The sequence below is a fragment of the Pteropus alecto genome, unplaced genomic scaffold (assembly GCF_000325575.1).
Source record: "Pteropus alecto unplaced genomic scaffold, ASM32557v1 scaffold44, whole genome shotgun sequence".
NCBI lineage: Eukaryota > Metazoa > Chordata > Mammalia > Chiroptera > Pteropodidae > Pteropus > Pteropus alecto.
Window position 1 is genome coordinate 215,445 of NW_006436812.1, and position 18,350 is coordinate 233,794.

At 57.5% G+C, this 18,350-nt stretch overlaps 1 protein-coding gene across 3 annotated transcripts; it reads left to right on the forward strand.

Annotated features, from left to right (window-relative positions):
* Nucleotides 1–6,344: 6,344 nt before the first annotated feature.
* On the forward strand, nt 6,345–17,748 carry CARHSP1 (calcium regulated heat stable protein 1). Of its 3 annotated transcripts, none has more exons than XM_015591232.2 (4): nt 6,345–6,457; nt 14,369–14,533; nt 15,302–15,424; nt 17,343–17,748. In XM_015591232.2, exons 2-4 carry the CDS (start codon nt 14,376–14,378, stop codon nt 17,503–17,505), a joined length of 444 nt encoding a protein of 147 aa, XP_015446718.1. In that variant the 5' UTR covers nt 6,345–6,457; nt 14,369–14,375; the 3' UTR covers nt 17,506–17,748. The 3 variants fall into 3 exon arrangements, with proteins under 3 accessions (XP_015446718.1, XP_024904196.1, XP_024904197.1); XM_025048428.1 differs by lacking the exon at nt 6,345–6,457 and adding an exon at nt 7,043–7,240; XM_025048429.1 differs by lacking the exon at nt 6,345–6,457 and adding an exon at nt 8,134–8,155.
* Nucleotides 17,749–18,350: the final 602 nt, after the last annotated feature.

Sequence of the window (18,350 nt, forward strand, 5' to 3'; positions counted from 1 at the left end):
ATGGGGCGCAGGGAGGGCGAATGAATGAGAGCTGATGGGCAATGCGCTCGGGCGCCGACCATCCCGCTCATGGCCACCAGGGGGCAGCACCAGGCTGTGCGGGTCAGACTCGTCTCCTGCTTCTGGGCTCTGCGGGTCTGAGAGGTCCCCATTTTGAGAGGTTGCCCCTGCCACCCTCCCTTTAGAACTGGTCTGGTGTCCTCACCCTGCCCTGGGGCTGAGGACTTCTGTCCCACCCCATCTCTTTCAGGCCAGGCTGGAAGGAGTGAGGAATGGCAGAGAGGGCTTGAGGCCAGCCCAAGGCCACACAGCAGGGCTGTGGGGGACCGGCTTAGAGCCCAGTCTCCCTTCACCCAGACACAGGGCGCCCTTGGGGGAGCCATAAGACCTGGCTGGGCTCTTCCTGGGCCTCTTCTGGGAGGATAAGTTTTCTATGAGGTTCAAGGCTCCCGGAGGATTGTTTTGTTATTTGTTTTTAACCTTCCCACCCCCCAAATAAGGCCTGGCTTAGAGGAGGAAGAAAGTGGTGAAAGCGTGGGCTCTGTCACTCCTAGCTGTGTGACCCCAGGCAGCGTGGTCACCTCTCTGAGTCTCAGTTTCCTCCTCTGCAAAATAGATCTAATACAAAAATTCGGTGAGACTGTTTGACCTTGCTGGCTGATCCTCCACCCATGCCTACTTTCTGTCCGGCCCATCTTGCCCCCCAGGCCTTTGCACTTGCTGTTCCTGTGCTCAGAATGCTCTTTCCCAAGGTATCCCATGGTTGATTTCATTGTCAAACTCTCAGCTGACACGCCACTCCTCACAGAGAGCTGCTGTGGACCCCTTGGAGCCAGCCACACTCCACCACCCGGCCCGCTTCAATCTTCACAACAGTGACCTCTGGAATTAGCTGGTCGTGTATTAGTTTACTTGTCATTGTCTGTGCAAACATCAGCTCCGTGAGGGCAGGGTCCACATTGATTTTGTTCACAGCTCTCTCTCCAGTACCCAGCACAGTGCTTGACACACAGGAGATGCTCAATGAAGATTTGTTGCATGAATGACGAATAAAAGAAATCCATGTGGAATGCTTAACTCTGTGCCCGGGCATGTAGAAAGCTTGTGGCATGTTAGCAATCAATGACAGTAATCATGACAATAATGAATTAGATAAGCAGAGTCACAAAAGCCAGGGCAAGGGGCGGGAAGGAGCTTGCGGTTTTGGCAGCTGAGGGCCCGGGAAAGCCCCTATGGTCCCTTTCTGCTGTGTGACCCTGGGCACTTTACTCACCCTCTCTGGGCCATGCTTTCTTTTCGGGCAATAAGGAAGACTCTGAAGCCTGGGCTGCTTAAGGGAAAAAGGAGATGGGACCTTGTTTCTTTCCTGCTCTTCTTGTCTTCCCAGAAAGGCCCAGCTCCCAGGGAGGGGATGAGATGAGGAAGAAGGAACCCAGAAGAATGAGTTGTTTCTGCAAGATCGTGCTCCTGTCTGGGAAAGGGGCTGGGCTTTGCCCAGAGCCCGCCCTTCCCTCTCTCCCTGTCCATCAGAGAGGTCCTGTCTGCTCTGCAGGCACTGGGAGCCTGGAGCCTTGGGTGCAGATGTGCTGGGTCATACTGGGACGTCCCCTAACCTCTCTGGGCAGAATTTCCAGCTCTGCTGACCACGCTGTCTGCTTTCTCTTCCTTCCAGCTTGTGGTGAGCTGGGGGTGGGAGGTGTATGAGGCTTGTGGGCTGCTGTGGGTGCCCCTACCCTGAGCCCCTTTGCTCACTCAGAGAGAGGGAGTGGAGGACGAGTTCTCATTACCTGGGCACTCCAGATGGAGGGGTTGCCAGGGTTACGTCTTCCCTGGCTGCCGCCATCTAGCCCCTGCCCTCAGACCTTCAGACAGATTCCACCCCACCCTGCCCTGCCTGCCTGGGGGAGGAGGGGGGTCTATTCCTAGACTGAGAAAGCTCTTGGGGTTTGGGGTTTGGGGGGCATCCAGGAAGCTGTGTGATGGGAGACTGTGTGGTTACACGTTTCAATCTGTGTGTGTTTGCTTGGGGAGGGTTATGTGTTTGGGAGATATTGGTGTTGTGTCTGTGTCTTATCTGCTCAGGGTGTGTGTGCCCATGAATATCTCATCTTCACAAGGTGTTTGTATGTGGAGTATCTGTGCGTGTGTCCATGCATCTCGGGTGGCCCGTGTGTCTGTGTCCATGTGGGAGGGGTGTGCGAGGGGGCATCTGGGTGCAGAGTGTGCTCACACAGCAGGCTGGGTCCATCTAGTTTCAAGAGCTGCCTGGGGGTGTTGGGGGGGCGGGGGGGCGGGTCAGCCCAGGCGAAGCGGGGCAGAGGGCAGGACCCTCCCTCCACTGGCCTACCCCCTGGGCCCAGGGTGGAGTTTTCAGCTCCCTCTCAACTGCAGGATCTTCTGGTGCCATTTTTCAGAGAGGGAAACTGAGTCACCCACCAGGCCCCTCATCCTCGACAGGTCTCTACATCCCACAGCACTGCTGTGGCCCTCATTTCTTCAACATGTAATTTGCTGAGCACCTACTATGTGTCAGGCATGGAAAACCAAGCCAGGCAGACGAGGTGCCTGCCCTGGGAAGCTCGCATTTTAGTGGGGGAAGCAGACACCAGACACGCTCATGAGGGCAGAAGGGTGAACTGACGATGAAGAGGATGGAACAGACTGATTGTGGAGGCACAATCTTTGGTTCGGGGTGGGGGAAGGGTCCCCTCGTTTGGGGTGTAATGACCAGAAAGAGGCATCCTGGGAAGATGTCGGGGAGTCCATTCACCTGCTGTCCAACCCTGGAGCCTGCTTGCCAAGCTCAACACAGCCAGATGGGGGCCCTCCTCACCCCACTCACCAAAATATGCTCCGGAAAGATGTACAATGGCCTCTCAAAATGGCGTGGGAGTTAGAAGGAAATAGGAAATGCTGCAGACTATTTATTTGTCTGACCTTAGCAGCAGGGTGAAAACCCCAGAAGCTGAACAGGAAAGGATGGCCGGATTTGGCCACATGGAGGAGGCGGGCCTGCCCGTGGGCGCTGGGTGGTAACGCCACGTGTCGGGGTGGGTTCATCCACTCCAACAAATGCACCAGCCCGGTGAGGATGTTGACAGTGGGGGAGGCTGTGCACGTGTGGGGGCAGAGGGACAATTCCACGTAGTGTTTCACCTACACATGTGTAGGGTGGGGTGCCGGAAGCTGTTTATGTGTGGTGATTCTTCATTAAGCAAGACTGCCCAGCGTTTCGGCACCTCCATACATGAGCCATGTCACAGTCATTCCATCTGTTCGTGTAGTCAGTCACCGATTTAAGAATGCTTCTCGGGACTCTGTGCAGGGCTGGGCACTGGAGGTAGGTGCTGAGCCCAATGGACAATGTTTTGTGTTCCCAGAGTTATAGTCTACAGGGGGAGACAAAAAATTAACTGGTAGATGAAATGATGAAAGCTTTAGGCGAGACCTCTAAGGGGAGCCCAGAGAGAGGTGGGTCTTCTCCAGATAATAGTGTTGAGACTCGAGAGATGAGAAGACACTCTTTTTCCTCTTCCCACTAAACGAACAAGCTGATGTGTGATGGCTGGAACTCCAGCAGCTGTTTTGGACCATAAGGCAACCTCGGGGCTAGAAGCCAAATGTTAAAGGATGTTGGAGCAAGAATATGAGACACCCAAGTCTTCGAGGACGACAGACCTGCTGCGTTAACCCGTCTTCTTCTACATGTCAGAGATATATACCTCCCACTTGCATAAGCTTTTTGCCGGAGTTTTCTTATATTCGGTTAAGTCCGATCTGAAGTGTCACAGCAGAAGAGCTGGGATTTTATTTAAGGAGCAATAAGGAGTTACTGAAGAGTTTTGAGCGTGGGAGGCACATGATGACAAAGATTCTCTCCTTGACCAGACTTGAGTCAGACTCCTCTGACCCCTCGGCTTGACTACACTTGACCCCAGGCTCCTGTCTTTGTCCTTGTAGAGTCCAGTTTTAGCAAGAATCCTGTCAAGTCGGTTTGGCCAGAATCCCATACCCTCGGTATCTCCGATCACCCTTGATATTTGACCAAATTCCTCATCCCCCACTAACCCCTAAGTGATATCCCATCACCCTGGCCTGCCTTCTGCAAGAATCCTGCTAAGCCGATTTAGCCAGAATCTCCCCTGACTGCTGATAGGAATGCCACCTCTTAGTAATGCCACCCCCTCTCCACTGCCCCTTAGCTATAAAAACCCACTTTTCCTTGTATTTGGAGTTGAGCGCAATCTCTCTCCCGTACCGCAAAACCCCACTGCAGTACTTCCTAAACCTATTGCAATAGTCCTGAATAAAAGTCTGCCTTACCGTTTTAACAAGTGTCACGAGTAATTTTTTTTTCTTTAACAATGGTTTTGAAAGATCATTCTGGCTGCTGCACAGAAAATTGGAGCGTGGGCATGGGATGAGGGGGAGGCAGAAGGGATGGGTGGAGGCTTCTGCTTCTGGTGACAGACAGTTGAGGCCTAAGTCATGATAAGGAGAAATGAAGACAGGTAGGTTGATGGGAGTTAAACTTTGGAGGGAGAGGTCTCCGTTTCATCCCTGCTTTAAGCGCTTCCTTACCTGGCTGGCATCAGTCTTAAAGACGCAGCTCGCTGATTGAGAGCCACGCGCTTAGCCCATTCTGGCAAGCACCGTCTCGTCCCACACGCTCTCATTTCAGGGCTTTTGCACGTGCTCTGTGTAACCTCAGTTGGAAATGTCCTTTCCTTTAATTCCTGATCTTCTGGAAGATCTCAGGTCAATTAGCACCTCCCAGAGAAGCTTCTCCTGGTCCTCCAGTAAGGTGACTATTCCTGTTGTGGACGCAGTGGGATTTTATACCACTGTTACTGGTTTAATATCTGCCTCACCTATTAGAGTGTAACACTCCAAGGGGCAGGGCCAGTGTGAGTTTTGTTCAGTCTAGGGCTTGGAACAGAGCTCATGTGCAATAAATATTTGTCAGGTGGCTGGCTGGCTGGCTGATTGGTCCTTACTGGGCAGAACATTTAGGCTAGATCTCTTTATTAACTGTGGGCTCAAAGTCTTACCATTTGGCCAGTGTCATCAGATGGGGCCAAGAGGGTAAGCTGATGTCATAGGCTGCAGGAGGCTTAAGCAGTGGCAATTTGGGAGAGAACTGCCCCGAGAGCAGTCTTGTCTGAGGGCGGGACACTTGCTGAGCCGTGGAGGCTTATCCAGCTCACCACATGACATCCTGGTTATTGGTTATGAGTTATCGACCTGTCTGCCACCTCTCCAGGGTGCAGCTCCTCTAGGGCGGGGACTGGGTGGGCACATTTTTATTTTTGGGTGCTCAGTGCCCCGAAACACAGAGCCTGGCATAGACGACACATCCAGTGAATGGTAAACTGGGAGAAGGAAGAAAAAGGGACAGTTTTAGCCATTACGAAGTGCCATAGACTGGGCAGCTTAAACAACAGAAATGTATTTCTTGTAGTTCTGGAGGATGAGAAGTCCAAGATCAAGGTGCCCGCCAATTTGGGCCCTGTTGGAGGGCTCTCTTCCCGGCTTGTAGACAGCTGTCTCCTCACTGTGTCCTCAGTGGTCTCCATGTGCTTGTGGGGGGATAGGTGGGGAGAGAGAGAGAGTGGCAGGCAGAGCTTGGGCTCCCGCAGTGCCGCCCCCCACTCTTGGGCCCTGTGGTCCCAGTTACCAGCTGCCTCCCCTCTCCCGGAGTCTGGGTCCGGGGCTGCCCCCGACTTGCTGTGACGGGGCGGGGGTGAAGGTCGCAGGAGTGGGTAGGTCGGTCACTTCTCTGTGCCTCAGTTTCCTCTCCAGTAAAATGAGTAACATCTTTTACCGCAGAGACAGAGGACTCAAGGAGCGAGTGGAAATTAAGAAAATGATGGAACAAAACAAACCGTAAGAGAGAACGAAATCAACAGCCTTCTCTCACTTTTTCTTTCTTCGCATTGCCTTTTTTGTTTTCTTCCTCCCTTCTATTCTTTGTTTCTTTCCCTTCAGCCTCTCTTCACTCCTTCCTGTCGTGACTTAATCTCCGCTAAAACGGAGGCGCCCGGGGCCCATCCGAATTCTGGAGCGAAGGTCAGGTGGGGGCCGGGCCAGACCCGCGGGTTTAGGAGAGGGACCCGCACCGGCGCGAAAACAGGATTCTCCCACTTTTCAGGGGAGCTTTCGGACCGTCGGTGCAGCACAGGCGGTCCCTGCCCCCGGCCCCAGCGCGGGACGAGGAGCCGTGTCGCCACCCCCAGGCCGAGGCGGAGCGTCCCGCGCGCGGAAACAAAGGCCCGCCCCAGCTGCTCCCGCCGCTGCTCGCGGGCGGTCCCGGGCTCCGGCCCGCGCCCCCATTGGCTGGGCACTCCTGGAGGCGGGTCCGGGGCGGGGCCTCCGGCCCCGCCCTGGACCACGCCCCTCCCCTGCTTCGCTCGCGCAGTCGGAGCCCAGCAGCTGGCGGAGCCGAGCGGGTGGACAGGTAGGGACTTCCTCCCGGGCTCCCAGGAGGGGTGTGGCGCGGTGCCCTAGCCCCGAGGCCCAGGAGCCGCCGGAATGGGACCTCGGCCTCCCCTGCGCCTCTGCCCCCATTCGACCCTGTGGTGCAGGGTCTTCCAGCTCGCTGGCAGGGGGCTCCGGCCTGGGTCCCTCCAGGCCCCTAGGACAAGCGCCGGCCGCCAGGGCCTCTTTGGGGAGAGCGAGTTACTCCTCCCAGGGGAAGGGTGGGTGTGGCAGCCGCTGGCGGGATTTGGAGTCGGGTAGCAAGCACTTCCCGCCTGATTTGTGCGTGTTGGGGAAGCCCCCTTCTCGCCTCTGCCCCTTCTTCTCTTTCGCCCGTTCGCTGGAGCGTGGATGGGGTGACTCGTGGTGCGGTAGGGCGAGGCGCGGGGGGCGCCGCTTGAGGAGGTGGAGCCAGGCCGACCGCGCCAGCTGTGGGTTCGGCGACGGGACCTCGGCCAGGCCAGGCGGGGGAGGTGGGAGCCAGCCTGGCGCCGAGCGATTGGCCGCCTCTGGGGGAGGAGGAGCCGCTGGGCGCTCGCCGAGTGTGTTTGCCGCCGGGGTGGGGGGCCCTTAGGCGATGCAGGAAACTCACCCGGCGCCTACAGCCTCCATCTCCGCCAGCCTCGCTGGCAGCCCGATGGGAGGACGGAAGCGCACGTCTTTTTCAGTTTTTATGAAGAAAGCCCCTGGCCCTCACTGCCTTTCTGGGATTGGAGTGGATGTGTGTATTGGAGTTGGGGGAGCGCAGATCACCCCGCTCCAGGCAAGGCCTTCGTTCTCTTCCGCCGGGATGTCTCATTGCAAAATAGGAGGCCCCTCGGAGCCTCAGTTTCCCTTCTGTAGACCGGGGCTACAACTTTTCCTGGCGTAGCGCGGTGCGTGAGAATGAAAGGAGATGGCAGAGCCAGTGCGGGGAGAAGGGTTAGCGACTCTTCAGTTTTACTTGCTATTTTGTTGATATTTCTCAGTCTCTTCGCTCCCGGTCTCGCCTCTCCAGTCTGTTCGCCAGGGGGAGCTCGGAAAAACAATCGGTTCCATAGAACCCCTGGCTTAAAATCGTCCACTAATGTCCCCACTGTCGTCTAAGTGCCAAACTTCTCAACAGATCTTTCCCGCCCCTCTCTGCCTCCTGCCCGCCCTCCCTTCCCCTGGGCCTTTGCGCCTGCTGGTCCCTCTGCCAGGAGTGACTTTCCTACTCCTGAAATGACCTCGCTCCCTCTTTCCGGTCAGGGAGCTCCCCACCTCCTATGTTCCCTACTCCCTGGGGTCCTTGATGACCCCACTGGCCCGGGAGCCCCTCCAGGGCCAGAACAGGGTCCTGAAACCCATCTTGGGGGGCGGGGGGTCGGAATGACCAGAGCGGGACCCAGCTTGGGCCCCCAGGATCCTGGGGTGGGGTTGAGGGTAGGCTCCCTTGGGAGGGGACTAGTTTTTCTTTGTCCTGTCGAGTGGCAAAGTCAGGGCATTTGGTTTGTGTCCCATCAGCAGGGACAGGAATGGGAGGGATCATTCTAGATGGCGCCGTGCCAGAGAGTTCTACCAGGAAAGGCTCAACTAATGTTGACCCAGGCCACTGTCGCTGGCACCCTCCGGTCTGTACAAAGTTCCCGGGCCTGGGAGGTTGCGCCATTATTGTCCCCTTCCCCTTTGACAGATGAAGAAGCCAAGGCATGGAGCGGTGAGGTCACTTGTCAGGGGTCACAGAGGAAGTGAAGAGAGCAGAGTCAGGCCTGAAACTCAGCCTGCCACCAGGGTGGTGGCGGGGAGGCGGTAGGACTGAGGCAAGGATGGAGCACCGGAGAGCTTGAGGTGCTGGGGGAACAGCGTTGGCGAGTTACCTACAAGGGCTTGCGCTCCCCCAGGAGGGGCTGTCGGGGCTGAGCGGGGGCAGCGCAGGGTCCCCGGTGGTGGGGGCGCCGGGTAACCATCTTTCTGTGGGGCGGGGCCGAGCAGAGGTGCTAACGCGGTCAGGTGGCCGTGCTGGAGGGCCGGACTCTGGTTCCCGGCATGCCGGTCCAGGGGTTTCCGGCCTCTTCCCAGCACTCGGAGGCCCCAAGGGGGAGGCTTTGTTTCCGGCTTTGCTCTCCTGGAAGGGGGCTCAGCCGATCTCCTCCGCTCCCCGGATGCGGGTGTCGGGGTTGCACCCTCCTGCCGTTTGTATTTCCGTGAGGGCAGGTCCGCTCAGGGCTGGGGCTGGGCGAGGGCTTGCTGCGGCCAGGCCACACCTCCCACCTTGATCTTCCCTCCTGTCCCCTTTATTTCCCCCTTTTACTCCCCGTTGACTCCCCCATTCCCCTTTGACTCCTCTGGCTTGCCTCTTTCCCCGTCTCCAAGACTCGGTGCCACCTTTCCCTGCTCCCTTTCCCTCCATCCCCCGCTCCGCCATGGCCCTCCCCACCCCTCCCCGCGCAGAGCCAGGCTCCTGAACAATGAAGTGTGGCCTGGAGGTCTGTCTGCCTGGGGCTCATGGTGGGCCCCTCCGGCTTCCTGGGACCCCCCTGTGCCCGCTTAGCTGATTCACCTTGCCCCTGGCTTTCCTGTCCTCAGTTCTTCCAGACTAGGTCTCAGCGGGGCTGGAGGCAGGGAGTGGGGGGGCGGGGGAGCGGGGAGCAGGAGAGCATTTCTGCCTCAATTTATGGACCAGGACCCTGACTGTTCTAGAGCCTCGCCCCCCACCCCGTTTCCCTTCCACCCTCTTACACTGCCGATAGGTGGGCAAGTCTCACCAGCCCACGTCAGCCCACACTGCCGCTGTGTGTTCTGAGGTCCAACAGCTTTTCCCTCCCTGCGAGCCCCTTAGAAATGCAGGCTCTCAGGCCTCACTCCCCACCCTCAGAACCAGAGTTAGCGTTTAGTCACCATCCTCACAGAGTAAAGTGTGAGAAGAGCTGGCTTACACCTGTCTGTGCTCTAGTTTCCTCTTCTGTAAAATGGGGATGATTACAGTGCCAGCCCTGTGGGGCCGATCCACATCGGATGAATCCAGTTAACATAGTAAACACCAACACAGAGCCTGACACAGAAGTCAGTGGACAGTGGACATCACGCCCTCGCTGTCCCCACCCCCATTTGTGTAGACCAGGATTCATCCTTGCCTGCCAGCAGTGGCCTGGACCTGGACCTGGGGCTGGGAGGTGTTTGAATGTGATGCCCAGCCCTGGCCTCCCCTAACCAGAAACCCATGGAAGGTTCAAGACACCCCCACTTTTCAGAGTGGGGAGCTCAGAAATAAAAATAGGCTTGGAGAGGCCTGGCTTTGATGAGAACCATGCAGAGAATGAAGCTCCCAACTTGAACCCCGCTCTTGTTCCCCATCTTCCTGCCCTTGAGGGTCTGAAAGCTACCAAGAATGGAGCCCTGTGAAATGAACTGCAAACTCCCTTTCACTAAAGTGTAAATGACTGACAGCACTGCCAAGGCTCCCCTCCCTGGAGTAAGCCACTGGCTCCTTGGCTTAAAGACAGATTTGTCCTTGACATAATTGGTGGCTTTGAGGCCGAGAGGGCAGGTTGGGGAGTTAACAGGGCCTCTGCTTGATTTGGTCTCTAGTCCCCAGATATGTGGGTGGGCCTAGGCGGGGCCAGGAAGACTGGATCTTGCTGGGCTGAACTCCCTGAGGACCTGTATGGCCTGTGGAAAATTCCCAGCTATTTTGGGCTGAGCCCCTCCTCCGCCCTTTCCTGGGTAAAGGCCCTGCTGACACACCCCTCCCTGAGGGATGGCGGGGTGGGAGTTGCTTCCTCCCCACCCCCCAAGCCCTGGGTTCTCCTCCCCTGGCTGGGCACGCCTCAGAACCTAGGGGTGCTGACTGGGGAAGGGAAAGCATGGCCAGCGGCTCACCTGGGACCACCTGCTTTAAAAATGCAGCCCCTCACCCATAATACTTCCTTTCCCTGCTTGCTTTTTCACTGTTGGACCTGCTGTCTGTTTGACCAGTTTGTTTATTAGCTGCAGGAGCCAGGCAAGTCACTTGACACTTTGTGCCTCAGTTTTCCCTTCGGTGAAATGGGGATGAAATGAACCTAGATGTGTGGAGTGCTGATAATGCTGCCTGGCCCCTGTCGGCTGCTCTTACTGTCCTGAGGGTGGGGGTCTCCCCGTCCCTGCACATAAGCCCCGGGAGAGCAGGAATTTTGCTGTCGTGGGTCCTGTTTCCTGTACATAGTGGATGGCCATTAGGAGGCAACATTGTTTAAGGTTGTCTGGTGCCAGTGCAGGCACCCAGCGTGCTAGGGGCAGGGTGCAGCCCCACCTGGCTCACTGGTGTGCACACATAGGCAGCGACAAGCCTGGTCCTCAGGCCCATGCATGCACACACATGTGTGCATGTGTTTAGATGCACAGATGGCTCCAGAGAGCCATGTTTGTGTGCACACACATGTGCCACACAAGGGCACAGTCAAACACACCCACACAGTCGTGTACGCACACACACAATCACGTGCACACACAGCACAGCAGCTATGGCCTGCTTTGGGCATGACATTTGGTCTGAGTTTGCTGCAGGCCAGTGGCCCATCCCAGGGGCCTAGGGCCTCTTGTTAGCCTGAGTTTCAGGCACCTGTTTGTAAACTCTCAGCAGTAAGGAGTTGAGGGGTTCAGGGGGCTCATCTCATAGTGGACTCGTCTCGGAGGGTGGGCCCTGCCTCTTCTTGGGTGCTCCAAGGCCACCCCTGGTGTTGCTAGGAGAGCAGTTGCTGGTTAGAAGCTTGGACTGTGCCAGTGGGTGGGGCCGGGGCTGCCACACTCCCCCTCCATGTGTGTGTGTGTTGGGGGGCTCATGCAGATGAGTCCCAGAGCCTGTGACTGGCCACCCGCTCTGTGAGCTGTTTTCCTTACAGCTGGACTTTGACCTAGGCCTCCCCCACACAGAAGCCATTCACTCCTCCTCCTCCTCCTCCCCGCCAGGCCCATGGGGGTGGGCTGGCCTTTGCCCAGGCCTGCTGCAGCTGCCCAGCTGCTCTTCCGCTCAGAGGGGCCATGAGAGGGGGCAGGGGGCTGCTTAAGGCTCCTCCTCCCTTCCCTCCCCGAGCCACTCGCTCTTTCAATGCCTCAGTTTCTGTCAGGTGAGCATGAACGTAGCTACTTCCTGCTGGATTGTGCGAGACGCTGAGCACACACAGAGTCAAGTGCACAGTGAATGCCACCGGGGGCCGTGGGATCTGATGCTGGTTCAGTGGCAGCCACAGTCAATGCTGGGCCCTAGGGATGCAGGGGGACCCGGTATCGCCCTTAGCTTGCTCGCCTGCATAGGTCATGGGATTCTCTTGGCATCTCTGAGGGATCGAGTGTTTTGGGGGAGTCGAGATGGCTGGAGTGACGAGAGAAGGGCCTGCTTTATTAACCCAGGAGGAGATGGGCATGGCAAGGGGCGTGGCGACAGACAGACAGACAGACAGACAGATGGGTGTGAGGAAAGACTCGCGTAGTGATGATGAGCTGGCCTCACCCTCTTTTCACCTCACCGCTTGTGTCTCACCCCTCCATCCCCAGAGCCCACCACAGTCTCCTTGCTGACCTCAGTTGTACCTGGGCCTTTGTCAAGGTCAGGGCCTTTGTCAAGGTCAGGGCCTTTGCACAGGCTTTCCCCCCTACCCCCGCCTGGAAGAGCCTCCTGTTTTTCAAATGGTTGACTCTTTCTTATTGTTTAGGGCCCAGCTTGTACTCTCATTAGGGAAGCCTCGCCTCCCACACCCCGTTACTTTTGATCTCCTGTGTATCTCTTTTCGGCCCTTTTGACAATCTGTAATGGTTTTGCTCATATATCTATTTACCTGTTTATTCTCTGGCTCCAAATTCAGCCTTGTGTCTCTAGTGCCACGAACAGGACCTGGCCCTGGGCACAAATTTGTTGAATGACTTTATGATGACAGTTACACAACAATCATAGCTGACACTTACCACTCACTTGTTCTGGGCAGGAGGTGTGCTGAGTGCCCGGCATGTGTTATTTCACTTCAACTTCATGATAATGGTATGAAGTCAGGATTATTTTAATCTCCATTTTCCAGACATGGACATCGACGTCCAGAGAGGTTAAGTAACTTGCCCAAGATCACACAGCAATTGGTGTGATTTGGAGTCCGATGTGCCTGAGGGAGATTATGAGTAGAAGGGGTGAGAGCAGTTCCCCACCTCACCCTGGTGTCTCCGGGCCACTGTGGTCCCACCCTGGTGTCTCCGGGGCCACTGTGGTCCCACCCTGGTGTCTCCAGGGCCACTGTGGTCCCACCCTGGTGTCTCTGGGGCCAGTGGTCCCACCCTGGTGTCTCCGGGGCCTCTGTGGTCCCAGCTGCTGTCCTGGGAGGTCTGGGCAGGGCCCTCCTTGCTCTGGGCTTGTCCTCTTCCCAGAACTCCATGTGTTGGAACATTCCAGGACTCTATGACCTGTGCTGGTGGGTCATGCCGGAGTCCTGACCCCCAGTGGAGCAGCCAGGGCCTTTTTGAGGTGGGGGCTCCCCGGTCTCACGGTCCTCCCTGGCCGTGGCTGCAGCTGAGAGAAGAGTCAGGAGGTAGTAGCTATGTCACTTCCTCCAGAAGGCCACCGGGCCCTCTCCCTTCCCAGCCAGACAGATCTGAGACCTGACAGTGGAGGGCGGGAGCTGAGGAGGTTTGGGAGAGGTTGTCCTTTTGGGGAGGAGTCGAGCCTGGCTCTTGGTGGTTTGGGTTGGGGGCAGAGGGGACATTGCTGCCCCGAGGCCACATAGTTACTGTAAATGAGGTAAGCAGCTGGCAAACTGGGAGTTCAGGATTGTCAGAACTGCTAGTTTTTTGCACAGTAGCAGAAAACCTGGATTTTGAGGCAAACTCCTGGGATGTTTAAAAGATAGCTCATGTTTTAAATTTGAAAACTCCATGTGGGCCACATAAAGCCTCTCACCGTGAGAACTTGGGTGACGTCCGAGCTCAGGCCCCTCCACTTCGCCTCGAGTCCCATCGCCAGCCCTGAGCAGGGGCCTGACGCCCACCCAGATGTCCTACTTCGCAGATGTGGAAATAAGCCCTGAGTGGGAAAAGGACTTACTCAAGGCCCTCTGGCTCCTGGGCTTTGCCCTTTCCTCTTGACCTTGAGCCAAGGCCACATGAGAGCCGGCACCTTTGTTGTCTAGTCACATATCTGCTGTTCGTTGGGTCCAGAGGTCACGTCCTGCATAAGGCAGCTGCTCTGGAGCCCACTCCCCTTCAGACCCGCTGCTGGCTCTGATCACACCCACCCCTGATGCATGTTGGGGGCGTCGCTGGCTGATAACATTGCTGCCAGCAACCCCCAGGCTGGGCGGAAATTCACGTGAAGCACCTGGATCTGAGTTTAGGGGCCCGGTGGAGATGCTGCCTTTGAAGTGTCCCTGTCCCTTTGGGTCCCTCTCCTGGATGTAGGCTTGTGGCAGCCCCTGGGATCCAAACTTGGGTTCTGAGCCACTCTTGGGTTTGTGTTGCGGAGGTTCCTGGAGGAACCCTGCGTGCTGTTCCCTTTTATACCTCCCCTTCCCCGAGGTGTCTGACCTTTAGCAGGGGTCAGGAAGTGCCTGCTGAGTAGCTGGAGTCCTGATCTAGGTAGGTGGTGTGCTCTGCCCGCTTGCCTGGCTCCTCCCTCTCACGAAGTGCCCCCAGGTCTGTGCTGGGCATCCTTGTCATGGGGATCAGCTGGCATTTCCTTGCGCAGCTGTGGTGGAGAAGGCCCATGGCTGCTGCAGAACCCAGGGGAGGTGCTCGACCCAGCTGGGCAAGCCAGTGTGTTTGCGGGGACATGACCTCCAGGCTGAGTGAGTTGGAGCCTGCATTCCACAGCCAGCGAGCCGCAGATGGCAGACTCTCTGACGCGGGCGTGGAGCTGCATCGGGGGCCCTGTTTGCCAGGCGTGAGCCCCTGAGAGCCCCCTGTCTCTCTCCAGGTCAGCCATGTCATCTGAACCTCCTCCGCCACCACAGCCCCCCACCCACCAGGCTTCGGTTGGGCTGCTGGACACCCAACGGGTCCGCGACCGCTCACCATCCCCTCTCCGGGGCAATGTGGTCCCCAGTCCGCTGCCCACTCGCCGGACGAGGACCTTCTCCGCGTGAGTCTCAGGGGAGCAGCGGGGGGTGGGGGGGAGCGGTGTGGGAGAGGCTTCCTGAGCCAGGCCTCCGCCCGAGGCCAGAGAGTCACTGCGTGTCTGGCCTTCTCTGTGCCTCAGTGTCCCTCTCTGTCAAATGGGGTGACTTAGGGTTGGGGTAAGGGTGAGAAACTGGGAAGGTGCCTTCCTTGTGAACTCCGGAGGGCACTGCCCCAGGCCTGCTCAAGCCTGTCGTCATCAGCTGGCGTTAAGGGGTCGAGGTCACGACAGCGGGGAAGTCGCTGGGGTCTTAACTCATTGGGCTTTCACCACGTGCCAGCCTCATCTCCCATGAGACCTTGATTTCCTTGGCTACAAAATGGGGACAGCAGCAGTGTGGCCACAGTGCTGCAAAGGGCCCACGTGGTGCCGGCAGGTGCAGACCTCAGGCCCAATGAGGGGAGGCTGCTGCTGCTGTTATTGATGATTTGTCATCAGAAAGATTCTCAGAGAGCTTTTAGTCTAGCTCCCTCTTCTCAGACGGAGAAACTGAGGCTTGAGGAAATCCGCCAAGGTCATCCAGAGAGTCACTCTGACTGGATTCTGTGCGACTGGCTCCCAGAGTTGTGCAGTGCACAACCTGCACGGCTGTACACGGTGGCCCCGGCCAGGACGCCCCAGGGCACAGCCGTGGGCCGGGACTGGGACGAGCTGGGTGTGCTGCAGGAGAGGAGGCGGTGGCTGTCCCGGAGGGCTGGCGGCAGCCTCTCACACTTTCCCCCTCTCGGTCAGGACGGTGAGGGCCTCACAGGGCCCCGTCTACAGAGGAGTCTGCAAATGCTTCTGTCGATCCAAGGGCCACGGCTTCATCACCCCAGCCGACGGCGGCCCCGATATCTTCCTGCACATCTCCGAGTGAGTCAGTGGCTGGTCTGCGTGGTCCGGGGCTATGGTGGGCACTGTCGTGCTTCCTCAGAGGCAGGGAGAGTGTGTGGCTGGGATGGGGACTGGGTAGAAAGGTGTGAGCCCAGGCACGTGTGACCGGCGTGCGGCTGTGTGCAGGGGCGGGGTCGTGAGACCATTTGGTGGTGTTGGTGTGTCGATGACAGTGTGTTTGTGAGCGTGGAGAACCACTAGGATGGGGCTGAGTGCCCGTGGGTGTCTGGTGGGTGGGGAGGGGCGCCCCTGGGAGTCGGGAGCTGTGTTTGGGCTTTGGGCGGTTTCTTGCCCTGCCTCGGGGGAAGCGGCCTGGTGAGGCTGGGGGCTGCCGGCCCCTCTGCTCCAGGAAGGAAGTTTGGAGCTGGACCCTTTCTCCGGGCACCGACGTCCTTCCTTCCTGATTGTTGGGAAGCCCTTGGAGGGCCTGGGGTGGGGCCCCCCCATCCTAAGCCCTGAGGCTGGAGGATGTGCTGCAGCTGGTGCCTCACTTCCGGTCTTCTAGGTAGCCTTCCAATATGGGGGGACCCGATCTGGTACCCCCACCCTCCCCCACTCTTTGGCCACAGCATGCCCTCCCTGATCTTTATTTCACTCGGTGGGGACATTCTGCCCCTCACAGCAGACCTGGCAATAGACAGAAATCACATTTTTGAAAATTAGGTCCTACTGCAAATATCTCCTGCGATGTAGACATTATCTGCCCCGCCCCCCACATTATTGCACATCAGGTCTTAAGTAGGTGCCCTATGCAGCATAGACCTGAGAAAGATGCCAAAACAATGCATCTGATGTGCGTGTGAACACTTACGTGGATGTCTGCCAGTGTATTTCCACATTGCCTGTTTTCTGAAAGGGTTTTTAGTGGTTGCAACGGTACCCGTGGGGCACCATGAAAAAAATAAATTAGCAAGAAAAACATCGGAGTAGGGGCAAATAGGAAAGACCATAGATACTGTGACGCCTGGTTCCACTCCTGGGAGCTTCCTGGTGGCCAAGTCGAAGAGGGAAGCCCCATTTGCTATGCGATTTTTCCTTCGAGACAAACCAGTTCTGGGGAGCTGGCTGGCTCTGACATTCAGGATCTGACGAGGACTCCTAGGGTCTCGTCAAGGAGGTCTCAAGATAGGTCCCTCACCATGATGGTGGGACGGTGACTTGTCCTGTAGAAAGTGAAGGTATCTTCCTGGGGGTAGTCCTAAGGGAGAGGACCCTTCCTAGGACTAGCTTTCAGCACAAGAGGGTCTTTCTCGAAGGCTCCCTGGGGAATACCGCGGAGCAGAGGTGCAGCCTGGCTCTGGGGGCAGGCGTGCTGCGGGCACCTGGGCCATCCCAGCTCCTGTGTGATGGGCTCGTGTCTCTGGCTCACACTGGCTCTCTCTGCTCTTCTGACCACAAGGCCCATGTCCCCCACGTTTACCGTGTGGAGTGAGCAACCCCAGATGGCTGAACTTTGTCTCAGCATTAGAGGTTCCTAGGGAAGCAGCTGATTGCGTCAGAGGCTCCTCAGCCACAGGCAGAGGCTGGGGTGGTGGGCCGCCACTGAAGCACGGTGGCTCCGTCTGATGGCAGGCAGGGCAGAAGGGGCAGTTCCTCTGGAAGGGTGGCCCTCTGACCAGCAGGGGGCTGGTGTCCTGGGACTTCACATGGGGCTCTTCTGAGTGCTGGGCACTGAGTGTTCCCTCCCTCTTCTGCAGTGTGGAAGGGGAGTACGTCCCCGTGGAAGGCGACGAGGTCACCTATAAGATGTGCTCCATCCCGCCTGTCTGATGGCAGGGCAGAAGGGGCAGTTCCTCTGGAAGGGTGGCCCTCTGACCAGCAGGGGGCTGGTGTCCTGGGGCTTCACATGGGGCTCTTCTGAGTGCTGGGCACTGAGTGTTCCCTCCCTCTTCTGCAGTGTGGAAGGGGAGTACGTCCCCGTGGAAGGCGACGAGGTCACCTATAAGATGTGCTCCATCCCGCCCAAGAACGAGAAGCTGCAGGCCGTGGAGGTGGTCATAACTCACCTGGCACCGGGCACCAAGCACGAGACCTGGTCCGGCCACGTCGTCAGCTCCTAGGAGAGGCCAGAAGCACCCCTTCTCCTGGGCTTGTGGGAGACTCTGTGGGGAGGAGGAGGCGGGACCAGACTGGAGATGACATTCTATTGCCTGAGATAAACAGGGGAGTGTGGTCCCTTTCAAGAATCTCCTGGAGGCAGGAGTATTGGGGGCAGGCACGGGGCTGCTCTCAGCCACCAGCACAGCCTCTGACCAGCGCAACCACCTCACCATCTGAAAACTATTAAAAGCATTGAAAAAGGAGAGGCACGTGGCTGGTGGCTGAGCAGAGGGTCCAAGCCCAGCCCAGGGGTGGGTCGGTCGGGTGGTACTTTTCCAGCCTGCAGAGTCCCTTGTCCACGTCCCCCGGGGGTCGGAGGCTCAAAATTCCGCTGGGTGGGGGAGGGCGACATGGACGCTGTGTGTTCCCCTGGTGTGAATTCTCACCCACGCGCCTCCCCCCTGCCCGCTTCTCTCTGTGGCCCTGGGCAGAGCAAGCTTTTCTGATTCTTGGCTTGGTTGGTTTCGGGGTAGCTGGCTTCAGGGGGCAGGGGATGGGGAGAGCAGGGGCCTCAGGTGCCTTGGCAGCCGTGCTCAGAGCTCACTTTTAACCTTTAGAATTTTGGTCTTTTCCATCTGTCTTCAACCGGAGTGATCATGGCTCAGCGGCCATGGCAAACCCCGTCATCTAGGCTCTAGTGGGTGTGTGGACGGGAGGCTGTTTAAAAACAGACCATTCTCCTGATCCATCCGGAGAAGAGTAGGTACCTTGCTTCCTGACAGCCTGGTAAAGTCAAACGTTGAAGGAGAGATATACCTTTGGTGAAGGGGTTTCCTTGAAAACAGGTGTGAAGAAATGCTTGGGA

Bases quoted from the DNA above. Each gene is read 5' to 3' on its own strand.
- CARHSP1 (XM_025048428.1), top strand. From the start codon at position 7,197: ATGTGTGTATTGGAGTTGGGGGAGCGCAGATCACCCCGCTCCAG. The intron at 7,241-14,368 runs GCAAGGCCTTCG...GTCTCTCTCCAG, and splicing joins CGCAGATCACCCCGCTCCAG to GTCAGCCATGTCATCTGAAC. The intron at 15,425-17,342 runs GTGAGTCAGTGG...CCTCTTCTGCAG, and splicing joins ATCTTCCTGCACATCTCCGA to TGTGGAAGGGGAGTACGTCC.